The sequence below is a fragment of the Chiloscyllium punctatum genome, chromosome 12, assembly GCF_047496795.1.
Source record: "Chiloscyllium punctatum isolate Juve2018m chromosome 12, sChiPun1.3, whole genome shotgun sequence".
In the NCBI taxonomy this organism is placed as follows: domain Eukaryota; kingdom Metazoa; phylum Chordata; class Chondrichthyes; order Orectolobiformes; family Hemiscylliidae; genus Chiloscyllium; species Chiloscyllium punctatum.
This window is the reverse complement of record NC_092750.1, coordinates 2,381,703-2,400,760: the sequence shown is the minus strand read 5'-3', so window position 1 is coordinate 2,400,760 and position 19,058 is coordinate 2,381,703. Positions and strand designations below refer to the sequence as shown.

General features: G+C 48.2%; 1 protein-coding gene across 5 annotated transcripts in view; it reads left to right on the top strand.

The window, feature by feature from the left end:
* Positions 1–19,058, top strand: part of lamb2l (laminin, beta 2-like) — a 178,829-nt gene that overhangs the window by 128,807 nt on the left and 30,964 nt on the right. For all 5 annotated transcript variants that reach the window (XM_072581753.1, XM_072581750.1, XM_072581752.1 and 2 more), the window contains 6 exons: positions 6–230; positions 1,261–1,478; positions 2,463–2,559; positions 5,271–5,646; positions 10,373–10,557; positions 14,221–14,462. In XM_072581753.1, coding sequence (XP_072437854.1) covers positions 6–230; positions 1,261–1,478; positions 2,463–2,559; positions 5,271–5,646; positions 10,373–10,557; positions 14,221–14,462 — 1,343 coding nt within the window. The remainder of the gene's footprint in view (positions 1–5; positions 231–1,260; positions 1,479–2,462; positions 2,560–5,270; positions 5,647–10,372; positions 10,558–14,220; positions 14,463–19,058) is intronic.

Genomic DNA, 19,058 nt, shown 5'->3' with positions numbered 1-19,058 from the left:
CGCAGGGTCTCGCTGTGATGTGTGTGCGCCTGGTTACTATGGTAACCCTGAGGTACCAGGAGGGAAATGCTGGCCGTGTCAGTGTAATAATAACATCGACCTGACTGATCCTGGGGCGTGCCACCCAGACACAGGGGAGTGCTTGAAGTGTCTCTATAACACTGACGGCCCTCACTGTGAGGCCTGTAAGGCGGGTTACTATGGCAATGCCCTCCAGCATGACTGCAGGGGTGAGTATGGGGCATCAGGGAGCAGGGATAGTTGGGCTGTGGATCCCTGTTGGGGAAAGACTGTTCAAGCTACCACATTTGGCTGGTTTGTGTTTTAGCCCAGGCAGGAGGAACCAGCAGCTCCAAGCTTTGTGGAGAAGGTGGAAATATCAGAAGGCACATGATGGCCTGGTATTATTATCACTGTTATTCCAGAGAACGAGGGAATGTTCTGAGGAGTTGGGTTGGAATCCCATCACAGCAGATGATGGAATTTCAATTCAATGCAAATCTGTGATTAAGAGTCTAATGATCATGAATCAATTGTCAGGAAAAGCCAATCTGGTTCACTAATGTTCTTCAGGGAAGGAAACTGCCATCTTTCCCCGGCCCGGCCTACATGTGATTCCAGACCCACAGCAATGTGGTTGACTCTTAACTGCCCTGTGGGCAATTAGGGATGGGCAATAAATGCTGGTCTGGTCAGTGATGCACTCACTGTGTGAATAAATAAAACAAAATGAACAAGAGCATGTAATGGAACTGGGTCCAGGGACAATGGGGAAGAAGCAACAGCAGTTCCACTGGTTCCTAAAGGCTATACCTTTGTGAAGTTTTGAGTCTGTGATCTGGTTGACACCCAGAGGGAATGGTCACTCCTGGTCCAGGCAGAGGCTGTGGGCAAGATTGGAGCTGACCCTGACACCCCTGATGGTCGATGTGCTACCTCACAGACATAGCAAGTGTAAAAAAGCAGAGTCAAAGTTGGGTTGGACACGGCACATGATTTAGTAGATTTAACGCGACAGTAGATGGGTTTTCATTCCCCTGGGAAATCGAGGGATCGGAGAAGCGGGAGGGAAAGTGGAAGTGAAGCCCAAGGCCAGCCTGGTGGAACAGGCAGGATGGGCCGAACAGCTGACTGTGGTTCCCATGTTGTGTTGTCGGCGGGACACTGTATTCAGGAAGGGGGAGTTTGAATAGTCACTGATTGTGCAGCATGTATACACAAAAATGAAGATAACCTTCATGTTCATTGTCCTCTCCACAGGGTGTACCTGCAACTTTCAGGGCACACTGGAGTCTGAGTGTAATTCCAGGGAGTACTGCCACTGTGATCGCACAACTGGACATTGTCCTTGCAGGGAGAATGTCATTGGAAAGAACTGTGACCAGTGCAGAGAGAATTACTGGAACTTTGGCAGTTTGCAAGGATGTGAGCCGTGTAGGTGCCAACCCGAACACTCTCAAAATCCACACTGCAACATGGTAAGTATCAGAATTCATCAAGTTCCTCAGCAGGCACATCAATTCACCGCTGACCCACTGACAGTGCAGCACTCCCTCAGCACTGACCCTCCGACAGTGCAGCACTCCCTCAGCACTGACCCTCCGACAGTGCTGCACTCCCTCAGCACTGACCCTCTGACAGTGCGGCACTCCCTCAGCACTGACCCTCTGACAGTGCTGCACTCCCTCGGTGCTGACCCTCAGACTGTGGCACTCCCTCAGCACTGACCCTCGGACTGTGCAGCACCCCCTCAGCACTGACCCTCAGACTGTGCAGCACTCCCTCAGCACTGACCCTCGGACTGTGCAGCACCCCCTCAGCACTGACCCTCAGACTGTGCAGCACCCCCTCAGCACTGACCCTCGGACTGTGCAGCACTCCCTCAGCACTGACTATCGGTTAATTATTTTTATACATTTTTATCTGCATGCAGAACTCAGCATCCGTTTTCAGAGTTTAGTGATGGATTTTTTGAAATTAAACACTGACCAGAAAAGGAATACACTCGAACACTGCCTATTGAATCTTTAACCTCGGGATTTTTAACAATACTCAATAAAAACAAAATACTGCAGATGAAGCAAAACTCGAAATAGCTGGAGAAGCTCAGCAGGTCTGACAGCATTTGAGGAGAGAGTGAGAGACAGGAATAGCTGCCAACCCCAGTTCTGAATAAGAAATGTTAATTCTGTTTTACTCTCTGCAGGTACAGTCAGATGTGCTGAGGTTTTCCAGCACTTTCTGATTTTGTTTCAGATTTGCAGTATCTGCAGGTGTTTATTTTATTTTTGTTGCCAGACCGTCTGTGTTTCTCAATCTCTGCAAACCTTCCCGAGTCTCCCACTGCACCTGCACCCACCCCACACCCCACTCCCCATCTTGCCCATTGCCCCCTCACCAGCCTCACCCCCTGCTCACTGACCCCCTGTTTGGTGCATGTTGCTAATTGGTGTTTGTGACAGTTCACAGGCCAGTGTGAGTGCCGCCCAGGACTGGGAGGTCAGACCTGCTCGGAGTGTCAGGAAGGATACTGGGGCAATCCTGCTCTGGACTGTCAGGGTAAGGAGAGCTGAACTTCTGAATGGCAAACATTCCCGGTGAGGCTGGAACGTTTTGATTAGATTAGATTCCCTACAGTGTGGAAACAGCCCCTTTGGCCCAACAAGTCCACACCGACCCTCCGAAGAGTAACCCACACAGACTTATTTCCCTCTGACTCATGCATCTATCACTACGGGTAATTTAGCATGGTCAATTCACCTGACCTGCACATCTTTGGACTGTGGGAGGAAACCGGAGCACCCGGAGGAAACCCACGCAGACACGGGGAGAAGGTGCAAACTCCAGACAGACAGTCACCCGAGGCAGGAATCGAACCCGGGTCCCTGGCGCTGTGAGGCCGCAGTGCTAACCAGTGAGCTACCCAAAAGTTTTGATCTCACTTCGTTCTCAGTGGAGGTATGATAAAGGAGAGGCTGGTATGGAGCTGGTTTCTGATCCAGCCTGGCTCCCACTCCTGGGAATGATTGAAGAGAAAATGATTCAGAATTTCTGCCGGATTGCCCCTTTTCCCTTGTCCAGGAACCAATCCAGGAGTTCCCTCTGCTCCTGAAGAACAGACCACTCCTGAGAGGTTCGGAGGAAGCATCACTGGGCCAGTAATCCAGAGAGGCAGACAGAGAGCTCCCAGGGCACAGGTTCAAATCTCACCACAACCGCTGCTGACATATAATTCACTGAATTAATCAGAAATTGAAGAAAGGTTTCAATGCTGGGGACCATGCAACTAACATGAATTATTGTCAAACTCATCTGGTTCCTTTAGGGAAGGACATCTAGTCTGGCCTACATGTGACTCCAGACCCACAGCAATGTGGTTGACACTTAGCTGCCCCCTGGGTAATTAGGGATGGATGATAAATGCTGACCCAGCTAGTGATGCTGATACCCTGTGCAAGCATAACTGGTGTCTGATGGGGACAGCGTAGAGGGACCTTTACTCTGTAACCAACCCCGTGCTGTCCCTGTCATAGACATAGAGATGTACAGCATGGAAATGGACCTTTGGTTCAACCCGTCCATGCCGACCAGATACCCCAACCCAATCTAGTCCCACCTGCCAGCACCCGACCCATATCCCTCCAAACCCTTCCTATTCATATACCCATCTAAATGCCTCTTAAATGTTGCAATTGTACCAGCCTCCACCACATCCTCTGGCAGTTCAGTCCATACACGTGCCACCCTCTGTGTGAAAAGATTGCCCCTTAGGTCTCTTTTATATCTTTCCCCTCTCACCCTAAACCTATGCTCTCTAGTTCTGGACTCCCCGATCCCAGGGAAAAGACTTTGTCTATTTATCCTATCCATGGCCCTCATGATTTTGTAAACCTCTATAAGGTCACCCCTAAGCCTCCGACGCTCCAGGGAAAACAGCCCCAGTCTGTTCAGCCTCTCCCTGTAGCTCAGATCTTCCAACCCCGGCAACATCCTTGTAAATCTTTTCTGAACCCTTTCAAGTTTCACAGCATCTTTCCGATAGGAAGGAGACCAGAATTGCACACAATATTCCAACAGTGGCCTAACCAATGTACTGTACAGCCACAACATGACCTCCCAACTCCTGTACTCAATACTCTGACCAATAAAGGAAAGCATACCTTCTTCACTATCCTATCTACCTGCGACTCCACTTTCAAGGAGCTATGAACCTGCACTCCAAGGTCTCTTTGTTCAGCAATGCTCCCTAGGATCTTACCATTAAGTGTATAAGTCCTGCTAAGATTTGCTTTCCCAAAATGCAGCACCTCGCATTTATCTGAATTAAACTCCATCTGCCACTTCTCAGCCCATTGGTCCATGTGGTCAAGATCCTGTTGTAATCTGAGGTAAGCCTCTTTGCTGTCCACTACACCTCCAATTTTGGTGTCATCTGCAAACTTACTAACTGTACCTCCTATGCTCACATCCAAATCATTTATGTAAATGACAAAAAGTAGAGGACCCAGCACCGATTCTGGTGGCACTCCATTGGTCACAGGCCTCCAGTCTGAAAAACAACCCTCCACCACCACCCTCTGTCTTCTACCTTTGAGCCAGTTCTGTATCCAAATGGCTAGTTCTCCCTGTATTCCATGAGATCTAACCTTGTTAATCAGTCTCCCATGGGGGACCTTGCCTTCCTGAAGTCCATATAGATCACATCTACCGCTCTGCCCTCATCAATCCTCTTGTCCTGGGAGTGTTTGATGGGGGACAGTGTAAAGGGAGCTTCACTCTGTATCTAACACTGCTGTTCTTATCCTGGGAGTGTTTAATGGGGACAGTGTAGAGAGAGCTTTACTCTGTATCTAATCCTGTGCTGCCCCTGTTCTGGGAGTGTTTGATGGGGGACAGTGTAGAGGAAGCTTTACTCTGTATCTGACCCAGTGCTGTCCCTGTACTGGGAGTGTTTGATGGGGACAGTGTAGAGGGAGCTTTACTCTGTATCTAACCCTGTGCTATCCCTGTACTGGGAGTATTTGATGGGGACAGTGTAGAGGGAGCTTTACTCTCTATCTGACCCAGTGCTGTCCCTGTCCTGGGAGTGTTTGATGGGGGACAGTGTAGAGAGAGCTTTACTCTGTATCTGACCCCGTGCTGTATCAGTGTGACCCTGGTGGAATGAAGCAGCAAGTGTCTAATCCATTGGGTCTTTGTTTCTCAGCATCACCTGGGAGTTAAGGCTGCAACATCTTGAGTGATCCTAACCCCTTGTCATCTATCCCCAGCATGTGACTGTGATCCGGAAGGTTCCGAGATACAACAATGTGATCGGTCTACTGGCCGCTGCCTCTGTAAGGAAGGCTACACCGGCCCCCGGTGTGACCAGTGTAACCGAGGTTACCATGGACGCTCCCCCAGCTGTACCCGATGTCATTCCTGCTTTGATTTGTGGGATGAGAAGGTGAAACAGTTAGGGGAGAGGCTGCGAGCTCTCAAGGAGGCAGTGCATCGTCTCACCGTGTCTGGGGCAACTGGAGCAGGGAACGACAGTCTCCAGGAGCTGGAGAAGAAGCTACAGGATGTAGAGGCACTGCTCCACGAGGAACCTCTCATCAGTCCCAGAACTCTGGAACAGCTGTACCATCTGGCTGAGAGTCTCAGGTAGAGTGACACACAGAGAGTAGGGGGGTGCCCAGTGGGAGGGAGAGAGTGTCCTACTGAGAGCTGCCCTCCCAGCTCCATGGATCAGCGACAGCTTACCCCGGTCAATCCTCACACACCCTCCAATCAAATGGCCTCACTCTTTTCCTTAATCCTTTTGGAAATTTATTCCCTTCCTCTTCTGAGCAACACTGGATGGATATTAAAATTCAGTTAATTTTAACCCTGCACTGTGCTCTGATACAGGTCCACACCTGCCCCATGGTCTGACCCTAACCCAGCCTCAGCTTAAACTCTCTCCTCCCACTCTATCCCTGTAACCCCCTCCCTATCTCTGTCACCCCCTCCAGCCTCTACACCCTCTCCCTATCTCTGTCACCCCCTCCAGCCTCTACGCCCTCTCCCTATCCCTGTCACCCCCTCCGCCTCTACATCCCCTCCCTATCTCTGTCACCCCCTCCAGCCTCTACGCCCTCTCCCTATCTCTATCAACCCCTCCAGCCCCTACACCCCCTCCCTATCTCTGTCACCCCCTCCAGCCTCTACACCCCCTCCCTATCTGTCACCTCCTCCAGCCCCCTACACCTCATCCCTACCTCTGTCACCCCCTCCAGCCCCTACACCCCCTCCCAATCTCTGTCACCTCGCTCTAGCCCTTACACCCCCTCCCCATCTCTTGTCACCCCCTCCAGCCCCTACACCCCCTCACTATCTCTGTCACCTCCTCCAGCCCCCTACACCCCCTCCCTATCTCTGTAACCCACTCCAGCCCCCTACACCCCCTCCCTATCTCTATAACCCCCTACAGCACCTACATCCCCTCACTATCTCTGTAACCCCCTCCCTATCTCTGTCACCTCCTCCAGCCCCCTACGCCCCCTCCCTATCTCTGTCACCCCCTCCAGCCCCCTACACCCCCTCCCTATCTCTGTCACCCCCTCCAGCCTCTACACCCCCTCCCTATCTCTGTCACTCCCTCCAGCCTCTACACCTAGGTGGCTCAGTGGTTAGCACTGCTGCCTCACAGCACCAGGGGCCTGGGTTCAATCCCTGCCTCAGGTGACTCTCTGTGTGGAGTTTGCACATTCTCCCAGTGTCTGTGTGCGTTTCCTCTGGGTGCTCCAGTTTCCTCCCACAATCTAAAAGATGTGCAAGTTAGGTGAATTGGTCATGATAAATTGCCCATTGTGTAATTACATTAGTCAGGGGTAAATGTAAGGGAATGGGTCTAGGTGGGTTGCTCTTCGGAGGGTTGGTGTGGACCTGTTGGGCTGAAGGGCCTGTTTCCATACTGTAGGGAATCTAATCAAACCTGTCTCTATCTCTGTAACCCCTCCAGCCCCTACACCCCCCCCCCCATCTCTGTAACCCCTCCAGCCCCTACACCCCCCCCCCCCCATCTCTGTAACTTCCTCCAGCCCCTACACCCTTCTCTAACTCCATCACCATCTCCAACGCCACAATCCTCTGAGCTATCTGCCCAGTTCTGGCACTTATATATCGCTCAGTTACTGGTCCTAAACTCAGGATGTCTGCCCCTTTGAGCCCAGAGTCATGGTCACCCATTTACTACCTTTAATTATTCTGAAGACCCAGGCTCCCGATTGGATTCCCCGTCCTGTGTGCACCCTGAGGGACACCACTCACACCACTCTTTGTCATAGAATGGTGGAATCTTTTCATGGAGAAGTAGACTATTCTGTCCACTGAGTCTACCACTGGTTGCTTTGAGGCATTTGGATGGGTGTATGAATAGGAAGGGTTTGGAGGGATATGGGTCGGGTGCTGGCAGGTGGAACTAGATTGGGTTGGGATATCTGGTCGGCATGGGCAGGTTGGCCATTCCTGATGAAGGGCTTTTGCCCGAAAAGTCAATTTTCCTGCTCCTCGGATGCTGCCTGACCTGCTGTGCTTTTCCAGCACCACTCTAATCCAAACTCTGGTTTCCAGCATCTGCAATCCTCACTTTTGCCTAGGTTGGACCGAAGGGTCTGCTTCCATGCTGTATATCTCTATGACTCTATGGCTATAAATAAGCATCTGAAATTAAGAATCCAATGATGACCCATGAACCTATTATCAATTGTCAAAAACTACCATCTACGTCACTAATGTCCTTTAGGGAAGGAAACTGTCTTCCTCATCTGGTCTGGCCTACATGTGACTCCAAATCCACAGCAATGTGGTTGGCTTTTAACTACCCTCTGGGCAATTAGGGATGGACAATAAATACTGGCCCAGCCAGTGACACCCTCATCCCAGGAATGAATAAAAAAAGAGTGAAACGTTCTGCTTGAGAGGGTGGTGGAGGTAGGTCCTGTTGCAATATTTAAGAAGCATCTGGATGGGCACTTATAATACCAGGGCACAGTCGGCTATGGGCCGAGTACATGGGAATGGGATTAGTGTAGTTTGATGTTTGTTGGTTGGCACCAACATGGTGGGCTGAAGGGCCTGTTTCTCTGCTGGATGACTCTCTGATTGGGCTGGACATTCCTAATCATAACCACAGACTGAGTCTGAAAAAACCCTTTGCATTTATTTGCAAAGTGCTATTCTGATCCCCATACAGAGGAACCTCGATTATCCGAATACCAATTATCCGAAATCCGGATTATCCAAAGGAGATCTCGAAGTCCTGACAGAAACATTACATTAAAGATGTGTGTCCAACAGTGATCATGTCTTTTGTTTACAGTGATTAAAAGTGCTGCCGAGAACAGTCTGTGACTGATGGGAGCGCAGACACCGTCTCTAAATGACTGACCTCCCACCCCCCCCCGCGCACCTCACTCTCTCTCTCTCTCTCTCTCTCTCTTCCCACACTTTCCCTGGAGTTCTACACAGGCAAGTAGTCTAACCCCTCTCCCCCCCCCCCACCCCCACCCCGTCCCCAGTTAATCTCTCTAACATTGTCCTGTATAGAGCAAAGGTGAAACCTGTCACAATGTTGCAGTGAAAAGGTGTGTGGGTGTCTGTGTGTCTGTGGGTGTGTGGGTGTCTCCGTCTGTGTGTGTGCGTGTGTCTGTGTGCATGTGAGAGTGTCTGTCTGTATCTGTGCGTGTGTGTGTCTGTTTGCGTTGGCTGTGTGCGTGTGTGTGTGTGTCTGTTTGCGTGTGTGTGTGTCTGTTTGCGTGTGTGTGTCTGTTTGCGTGTGTGTGTGTCTGTTTGCGTCTGCGTGTGTGTGTGTCTGTTTGCGTGCGTGTGTGTCTGTGTGAGTGTGTGTCTGTCTGTGTTTGCCTGTGTGTGTGTCTGTGTCTGTGTCTGTATCTGTGTTTGCGTGTGTTTGTCTGTGTTTGCGGGGGTGTGTGTGTGTGTGTCTGTGTGTCTGCGTGTATACATGCGCATGCTATTTGAAGACTCACCGCCCAAATGGCAGTAGCAGCAGCAGTCTTTTTGTTAGTTTCAAGTCTGGCTGCCCCGGAGAGATGGAGGAGGTGCACCGGGGGTTGTGTGGTGGGGTGGAGGTGGGGACAGGCAGGGGGCGGGTGGGGGTGGGGGAGGGGGAGCAGTGTTGGACGGTGGGGTTGGGCTCGCGCATGTTATGCTGCAGTCCCCAGAACGGGGAGCAGACTTTAAAACTCCAAGCCCCAGAGGAAAGGCATTGAATCGATTCACCGAATAATTGCTTATCTGAACGAAATAGTGCCCACCCATCACATTCAGATAATTGAGGTTCCTTTGTATATGATTTGGAGATGCCGGTGTTGGACTGGGGTATACAAAGTTAGAAATCACACAACGTCAGGATATAGTCAAACAGGTTTAATTGGAAGCACTAGCTTTTGGAGCGCTGCTCCTTCATTTACATATGAAAGAACTGAAATCAACATGGTCATTCTAAAAGGTGAGAGACTTAACAAACAATTCAGGTCTTTTCCAATATATAATTTCAGTTACATCACACTGTAAACTTTTGCTCTAAATTTGGGACCCTCTTCGACTGGAGTTTATTAAGCTTCAAGACTCCGAATCTGTGAGCAAAGACAAAGTATTCAGGATTGTGGGAAGGGAAATTTCATGGCACTCAGCAGGACTGAGGATATTTCTGAGTATTGGGTTCCTGTAACTGTCAGGCTTGTGAGAAACAGGATCTATCTACCTAACATGGAAGGCCTCAGGAGGAAACAAAATTGGTGACACAATGGTTAGCACTGCTGTCTCACAGCACCAGGGACCCAGGTTCGATTCCCGCCTCAGGTGGAATTTGCACATTCTCCCCGTGTCTGCGTGGGTTTCCTCCGGGTGCTCCGGTTTCCTCCCACAGTCCAAAGATGTGCAGGTTAGGGTGGATTGGTTATGCTAAATTGCCCGTAGTGTTAGGTGTATTAGTCAGAGGAAAATGGGTCTGGGTGGGTTACTCTTCGGAGGGTCGGTGTGGACGTATTGAGCTGAAGAACCTGTTTCCACACTGTAGGGAATCTGACCTGATCAAATTCTGTATCTTACAATCTTATTCTCCACAACCACATGATGAAGGAGCAGCGCTCCAAAAGCTAGTGCTTCCAAATGAACCTGTTTGACTGTAACCTGGTGTTGTGTGATGGTCTGTTTCCATGCTGTACATTTCTATGTCTCTAGTCCTGCATTTCACAGATAAATCTCTCACAATTGGAAAATAACCATCTCAAATCTAACCACACAGCTCCACTCTCACTCTTGGGTTTTGAGTCAGTCGGTTTTTGCAGTGTCCCAGTGGAGTGAATGTTCCTTTACTGTCCCTCAGGAAGGAGATGAAGCGACTGTCACAGAGGATGGATACTCTGACAGAAGATACAGCCAGGACCGATGCGAAAAACATCAAAGCAGAAAGGGATATTAAACAGCTGGAGGAGGAATCAAGGATTCTCAACGTGTCACTCATCGAGAAAACAAAGGAGCTGCATAAATTTATCACATCAAACTTCAAAGGTGTGTTTTTATTCAGCTGATTGTCCTCAGTTCGGTAGAATACACAAGTCATAAAAGCACACAATTCAGAGCAGGTTCATTTGGAACCATTGTCCCTGTTTTCTAACGCACAGCTCTGCTCTTACATCAATGTTCTGTGATTTTATTTTTTATAAGACCACAACAGCAGAATTAGGCCATTCGCTCCATCAGATCTACTCCACCTCATTCTCCTGCGTTTTCCGACAACCTTCAATCCGGAACCTATCTATCTGTGTCTTAAAGGCACTCAGTGACTTGGCCCCTTTAGCCCTCTGCAACAATGGGTCCCACAGGTTCCCCACCCTCTGGCTGCAGAAGTTCCTCCCCATCTCAGTCCTAAAGGATTGTCCCTTCACCCTGAGGCTGTGTCTCGGGTCCTAGTCTCTCCTACCGCTGGAAACATCTTCTCCATGTCCCCTCTCTCCAGGCCTCTCAGTATCCTGTTAAGTTTCAGTCATATCACACCGCGCCCCCATCCCCTCCCCCCCATCCTTCTAACTCCATCAAGTACAGACCCAGAGTCCTAAACTGCTCCTCACATGACCAGCCCTTCTCCCCCTGGATCATTCCTGTAAACCCCCTCTGGACCCTCTCCAGTGCCTTCCTTAGATACTGGGCCTTAAACTGCTCACAATGTTCCAAATGCATCTGACCGTTAATACCATCTGACCACCAATCTGACCATAATGCCTTGTCCATTAAGCTTTTGATCTAAATCCCTTTTGCAAGTTCTTATGGAATCTACTTTAGCCACCCTGTCAGGCAAGAAGTTCCTGATTGCACTTGTTCAGGAATCATTTCTATAATTTGGGATATTGTGAATGTGACTCCACTAAAAGATGAGGCAGGAGAATGAGGTGATTAGAGAGCAGCATCGATGGTGTCTGAACATTTTGCATTTCTGAAGCTGATCTAAGAGTCAGCATTGATTTATGAACAGTAGGCTAGGACTGATGACCATCACATTACTCTGGAAATGTGGCTCAGAAACAGGCCGTTTGGTCCAACCAATCCATGCTGGAATTTATGATCCACTCACACCTCCTTCTATCGTTCCTCATCTAAATCCACCATCATAATCCTCCACCTCCATCTCCCCCTTTGTTTCATCTCATTTTCCCTTTATATATATCGATACTGTTCACCTCAAGTCCTCCTTGTGAGAGGCCAAAAGATGTAGGAACAGATAAAGCTCATTGGGTCGGCTCTGTCATTTAGGGAAATCCTAGCTGATCCAATGATCCTCAACTCCACTTCCTTTCCTTTTTCCATAACACTTGATTCCCATTCTAATTAAAAATCTGTCTTGAATATCCTGAATGACCCAGCTCCGACAGCCCTCTGTGGGAAAGAATTCCACAGATTCACTCCCCTCAGAGGGAAGACATTCCTCCCCAGTCTGTCTGGAATTAGCAATTCCTTATTCTGAAAGGTTTCCCTCTGGTCCTAAACACAAGAGGAAACAATCTTTCTACAGGTCCCTGTAGAAGCTTAGATTAGATTAGATTACTTACAGTGTGGAAACAGGCCCTTCGGCCCAACAAGTCCACCCCGACCCGCCGAAGCGTAACCCACCCATACCCCTACATCTACATTTACCCCTTACCTAACACTACGGGCAATTTAGCATGGCCAATTCACCTGGCCTGCACATCTTTGGACTGTGGGAGGAAACCGGAGCAAACCCACGCAGACACGGGGAGAACGTGCAAACTCCCCACAGTCAGTCGCCTGAGGCGGGAATTGAACCCGGGTCTCAGGCGCTGTGAGGCAGCAGTGCTAACCACTGTGCCACCGTGCCGCCCACGGTTTCAATTAGGTCGCTTCTCACTCTTCTAGACTCCATGAGTACAGGTCCAACTGACTCACCCTCTCCTCATAAGACTGACCTCTATCCCTGGGATCAGCTGCATGTATTTCTCTGCACTGCCTCCAATGCCAGTATATCTTTCTCTAGATTTTGTCCCGCAACATAGAAGGGATTAAGAAATGAATAATCCAAGGAACATTATGTAATATTTATATAAATTATTTGGATGAGAATATAGAAAGCATGGTTAGTAAGTTTGTGGATGACACCAGAATATGGTGCTGTAGTGGAGAGTGAAGACGTTTATCGAAGATTACAAAGCATCTTGATCAATTGAACCAGTGGGCTAAGGAATGGGACTGGAGTTTAATTTGGATAAATGCAAGCTGTTGTACTTTAATAAGACAAACCAGAGCAGGACTTCCACAGTTAATGATAAGGCCCTGGGGAGTGTGGTCTAACAAAGAGACCTTGGGGTGCAGGTACATAGTTCCTTGAAAGTGGCTTCACAGGTAGATAGGGCAGTGAAGGAGGCATTCAGCATACCTGCCGTCATTGGTCAGAGTATTGAGTACGAAGTTGGGATGTCATGTTACAACTGAACAAGACATTGGTTAGTCCACTTTTGAAGGACTGAGTATAATTCTGGTTGCCCTGTTAAAGGAATGCTGTTGTTAAACTGAAAAAGGTGCAAAAAGGGTCTGTGTAATAAGGAATGGCTGGAACTTCTTTCCCTGGGGTGTAGGAGACTGTGAGAGGATTGGATTAGATTAGATTAGATTAGATTACTTACAGTGTGGAAACAGGCCCTTCGGCCCAACAAGTCCACACCGCCCCGCCGAAGCGCAACCCACCCATACCCCTAACCTAACACTACGGGCAATTTAGCGTGGCCAATTCACCTGACCTGCACATCTTTGGACTGTGGGAGGAAACCGGAGCACCCGGGGGAAACCCACGCAGACACGGGGAGAATGTGCAAACTCCACACAGTTAGTCGCCTGAGGCGGGAATTGAACCCGGGTCTCTGGCGCTGTGAGGCAGCAGTGCTAGGCGCTGTGCCACCGTGCCGCCCACCTTAGATCTTAGAGGTTTATAAAATCATGAGGAGTGTGGATATAGTGAATAGTCAAGATCTTTTCCCTGAGGTAGGGGAGTCCAAAACTAGAGGGCACAGGTTTAAGGTGAGCGGGGAAAGATTTAAAAGGAACCTGAGGGGCATCTTTTTCATGTAGAGGGTGGTGTGTGTATATGGAATGAGCTGCCAGAGGAAGTAATCGAGGTGAGTACAATGACAACAATTTAAAAGACATTTGGACCAGGAAAGGTTTAGAGAATGTGGGCCAAATACTGGGGACGAGTTCAGTTTAGAAACCTGGTCAGCATGGATGAGTTGGGCTGAAGGGCCTGTTTCCGTGCTGCAAGACTCTATGACATGGGTTCAAATCCCACAGAGGGCAGTTCGAGAATTCAAACTAAAAATGTAAGAATTTAAAAATCAGACCGTTTGGGTCAGTCAAAGTGACAGTGAAGCTGTGAAATTGTCCTAAAAACCCAGCCAGTTCACGAATGTCCTTTAGGTTGGAAACCTCCTATCCTTACCCAGTCTGGGGTTCAATGGGACTCCATTCCCTGATTCATTCATCACTGGCCTCTGCAGCATCTTATAAGCCATTCAGTTCAATAAGGCAGCTTCCCACTGTCTGATGAGAGAGTGGGTGATGGATCCTCATCTTATCAATGATTTTTAACCCCTGAGGAACTCCACCGTGTGTATCCAGCTCATTGAGAAACATCTCAAACCTTAACGATTGGAAATCTGTCTTTTACAGAGCTCTATGATTCAATGCTCAAGTATTACCAGGAATCCTGTGAAGCTGAGAGAGTGGTGAACGGGTCAGTATCTGGTCCATACAGCCCAGTCGTACAGTCAGAGGATATAAGACATGAAACAGAGAGACTCCTTCAGGAACAGGAAAAAACCTTCCGAAAGTCAATGGCTGCTCAGAGGAAACAGCTGAAGGATTTGGAGAATAAAGTCAAGGGGCTAATGGTGGAAAGCATCAATGAGAAGGTCAGGGAGTAAACCTCATTCTCACAGCGGCGATAATGCAGCCAATAAAAGTAGCCTCAGAAAAATCATTATGAACTGGAAATGGGCAAGGAGTGTGTGTGTGTGTGTGTCTGTCTGTGTATTTGTGTGTCTGTGTGTATTTGTGTATTTGTGTGTGTGTCTGTGTGTGTGTGTATTTGTGTGTCTGTCAGTGTGTGTGTGTGTGTGTATTTGTGTGTGTGTGTGTGTCTGTGTGTGTGTCTGTGTGTATTTGTGTGTGTGTGTCTGTGTCTGTGTATGTGTGTGTGTGTATTTGTGTGTCTGTCTGTCAGTGTGTGTGTGTCTGTGTGTATTTGTGTGTCTGTCTGTCTGTGTGTATGTGTGTCTGTGTGTGTTTGTGTGTCTGTCTGTCTGTCAGTGTGTGTGTGTTCATGTTCCTGGGTCCCAGTCTTTCTCCACCTATCAGGACACCAGAATGTAAGATTTTCACAGAGTCAGTGAATTAGGTCCCCCCCCCCCAGGTGTCTGTCCAGTTAAGGAGCACAGACTCTCCAATTTAAGTTCTTCAGCCTCCCAACTGCTCAACCTTGCTCTCCCCCTTTCAGAATCTCATCAGATCCCTGAGCTCCTTGATTGCTTCAATATCTATGTTTTGGCTGTTTATGCCTCTGCCCAGCACTCGTGAAATTATATTTAAAATTGCATTGGAAATGTAATGAATGTGTTGTTTTCAGAGTTTCTGCTGGATTGGACAAATCACATTGCTGCTGTTCCATCTCTGGCCATTAGGTGGCAGGAGCTGACTGTATGTGGCAGTTCAAGGCCGGCTCAGTTGGCTGGGGAGGTGGATTGTGATTTAAAGTGAGGAAGACAACCATGCAAACTCTGAGTTCTCAGCCTCACCTGAGGTGTGGTCATGAGCAGGTTAAACTCCTTACAAGTTGTTTCTGTCCAACGAGAGAAGCCAATGTGCAAACAATAACTGTCTCCGATGCTAGGATGTTTTATTGAGCTGGGTATGATCACACGCTGAGAAAGATTCTGGAAAGACGCTTGTACATTGCCAGCAAAGGCCTGAGGCTCCTTATTTACATCAGGAAGTAAATAGGGGCTTTATATCGCCCCTACCGAAACATTTAAATTAGAGTCTTCGATCAATAAGAATCGTGGACTGGTATAGCACAGAAACAGACCATTCAGCTCTTTATTCTTATTGGTTACTCTTTCAAAGAGTTAAGGGAGGCACAGAGTCAAAGTCAGAAATTGCTGGAGAGATTCAGCAGAACTGGCAACATCTGTGGTGGGAAAGCAGAGTTAACGTTTTAAATTCAATGATGCATTCTGTTTCGGAAGGACGTTAATTGACCGACCGAGTTCCTGCTGGATTTCTCATTCCCTGCTCTCTCCCCTTTACTCTGCAAGTTATTTTTTCCTAGGGTAGGCATTCAACGTCCTTGTGAAATAGTTGGTCATCTGTGCTCCCAATCTGGGCAGTGGGTTCCAGGTTGTTACCGCTCGCTGTGATAAAAACATTTTTCCCCATATTCCCAACTCACACCCAAAACAAACATCTGTGTCGCCTACACATGTATCATCAGCGAGAGGGAACAGCATTTCTCCATTGAGTTGATTAGATTAGATTACCTACAGAGTGGTAGCAGGCCCTTCGGCCCAACAAGTCCACACCGGCCCTCCAAAGAGAAACCCACCCCCTTATATTTACCCCTGACTCAGCCACCTAACACTACAGGCAATTTAGCATGGCCAATTCACCCGACCTGCACATTTTTGGACTGTGGGAGGAAACCGGAGCACCCGGAGGAAACCCACGCAGAGAATGTGCAAACTCCACACAGACAGTTGCCTGAGGTGGGAATTGAACCCGGGTCTCTGGTGGTGTGAGGTAGCAGTACTAACCACTAAACCACCGTGCCACCCCATGAGTTGAAGGAGCTTGATGAATTCCATCTGACGTGACTGTTCACTAAAACTGAAATCCATGGAATTAAGACAAATTACTGAGCTGGATTAGAAACTTGCTGAACGAGAGCAGGCAAAACCAGATTAATCAGCAGGTATTTGAATGGGCAGCGTGTGATGAGAGAAGTCCCATAGGGATCTGTGTTGGGGCCTCAATTCTTCATCCTTTTGATAAGTGACTTAGATGATGGGATATCCGAATTCGCTGCTGACACAAAGTTGGTCATTTTAGAAGCAAGCATGAATGTTCCCAGACAAAGTAAATAGACAAAACTGTGACAAATGGATTTCATAAAACATAAAATTAAAGCACATGGGTTTGGGGGCTAGTGTATTGAGATGGACAGGAAACAGAGGTTAGAAATGAACAGGTGATCTTCCAAGGGGCAGGCAGTGAGTAATGGGATACTGTAGGGGCCAGAGCTAGGGCCCCAGCTATTCACACGATATAGTCATGATTTAGATGAGGAACTGACTGTACTATCCCCAGGTTTCCAGGTAACACCAAGCTGGGTGGGAGGGTGAGCTATGAGGAGGATGCAGAGATGTTGCAGTGTAATGGGGACAGGCTGAGGGAGTGGGTTAATGCATGGCAGATGCAGTTTAATGTGGATCAACGTGAGGTTAGCCACTTTGGGAGCAAGAACAGGAAGGCAGATTATTCTGAGTGGTAATTGACTGAGAAAGGGGCGGGGTGCAATGAGACCTGGCACCCTGGTACACCAGTCGCTGAGAGTAAGTGTTCAGGGGCAGACTCAAAATGTTAGCTTCCCATCTCTCTATGAATGCTGCCTGATCAGTGTGACCTCCAGTATTTGTTGTTTTCAGTACAGATTCCAGTATCTGCAGTAATTTGCTCTTCCAAGGTAAATGATAAGTTTGCTTTCATAGCGAGAGGATTCAAGCGGGGATGTCCCACTGCAATTACACAGGACCAAGGCTGGAGTATTATGTGCTGTTTTGTGTGCAGTCCTTAGCTGAGAAAGGATATTTTGGTGATGGAGGAAGTGCACTGGAGGTTCAACAAACTGATTCCTGGGATTGCAGGAGTGACTTATGAGGAGAAATTGGATCAGTTAGGACCATGTCTACTGTAGTTAAGAAGAATGAGGGGGATTCTCATAGAAACTTACAGAACTCTAAAGGACTAGACAGAATTAACACTGGACGGGTGTTCCCAATGGACAGGGAACCTAGAACCAGGGTCACAATCTTAAGGATATGGAGTAGGCCATTTCTGACTGAGATGTGGAGAATGTCTTCACCCAGAGAGTAGAAAGCTCCACGACATAATACCAGTTGAGGCTAAAACATTGAATGTTTTCACGAAGGAGTTAGATTAGTGGGCGGCACAGTGGCACAGTGATTAGCACTGCTGCCTCACAGCGCCAGAGACCCGGGTTCAATTCCCGCCTCAGGCGACTGACTGTGTGGAGTTTGTACATTCTCTCCGTGTCTGTGTGGGTTTCCTCTGGGTGCTCCGGTTTCCTCCCACAGTCCAAAGATGTGCAGGTCAGGTGAATTGGTCATGCTAAATTGCCCGTAGTGTTAGGTAAGGGGTAGATGTAGGGGTATGGGTGGGTTGCACTTCGGCGGGGTGGTGTGGACTTGTTGGGCCGAAGGGCCTGTTTCCACACTGTAAGTAATCTAATCTAATCTAATTAGTTCTTAGGGCTCGAGGGATCAAAGAACCTGGGGCAAAAGCAGGAACAAGGGATTATTGAGCTGGATGATCAGCATTTAATGGTGGAGCAGACTCAAAGGGCCGAATGGCCTACGCCTGCTCCAATGTTTCAGTGTCAGAAAAGAGAAGTTCATCCACTTTGGACATGAAGAGATCTCAGTTCTCTCCTTACTAAATGGTGGAAAATGAACAGGGAACATTCTTGGAGCTTTGGGATTCAAAGTAAAAGAGCGTTAAAATGTCATCAACAAGCACAAGAATAAGCCAAAAGGCCAGAGGAACGCTGATCTTTCTACTGAGAGGAATAGAATACAAAGGGCTGAAGCTTTACCTCCTGAGCGCCATGCCTCAGGAACTGTCTCCAGAGAGGGTATAGTATCGAGTCACTAGAATAAGACCCTAACTCTGAGGGTTAAATTTCAAAGGCAAACTAACCAAACACTGGGATTGAGAAAATTATAGGTCAGTTTGATAGACATTTTCAAGATATTAATGGAAGCAGATCAACCATAATCTCAATGAGTGGTGGATCAGGCCAGAGGGGCTGAATGGTCTACTCCTGATACTATGTTCTTATGAACAGATAGGATAGATAAATTAATATGTGATTTAACAGTCATAAATCTGATTCTGATCATTATTCCTTCATTAAAGGTCTTAAGGAAGGTGGGTCAAAGCCTTAAACCTGTATCCCTTCAGCTGCTGCCTGAACTGCTGTGCTCTTCCAGCACCACTAATCCAGAATCCCTTCAGCTGTTATGCCATCAGTAAATAGGAATCATTTATCTTTGGTGACCTTATACTTTATCCAACTCAATCAAATCTCATCCCTTGCCCTGCGCGTGCACACACACACCTCGCATACGTTTTTGCCCCTGGGAGAACAACTGCACCTTCTCCAACTGTAAGTCACCATGAAAGTGATCAGAGATTTCTGTGAAAGTTGTAAGCCA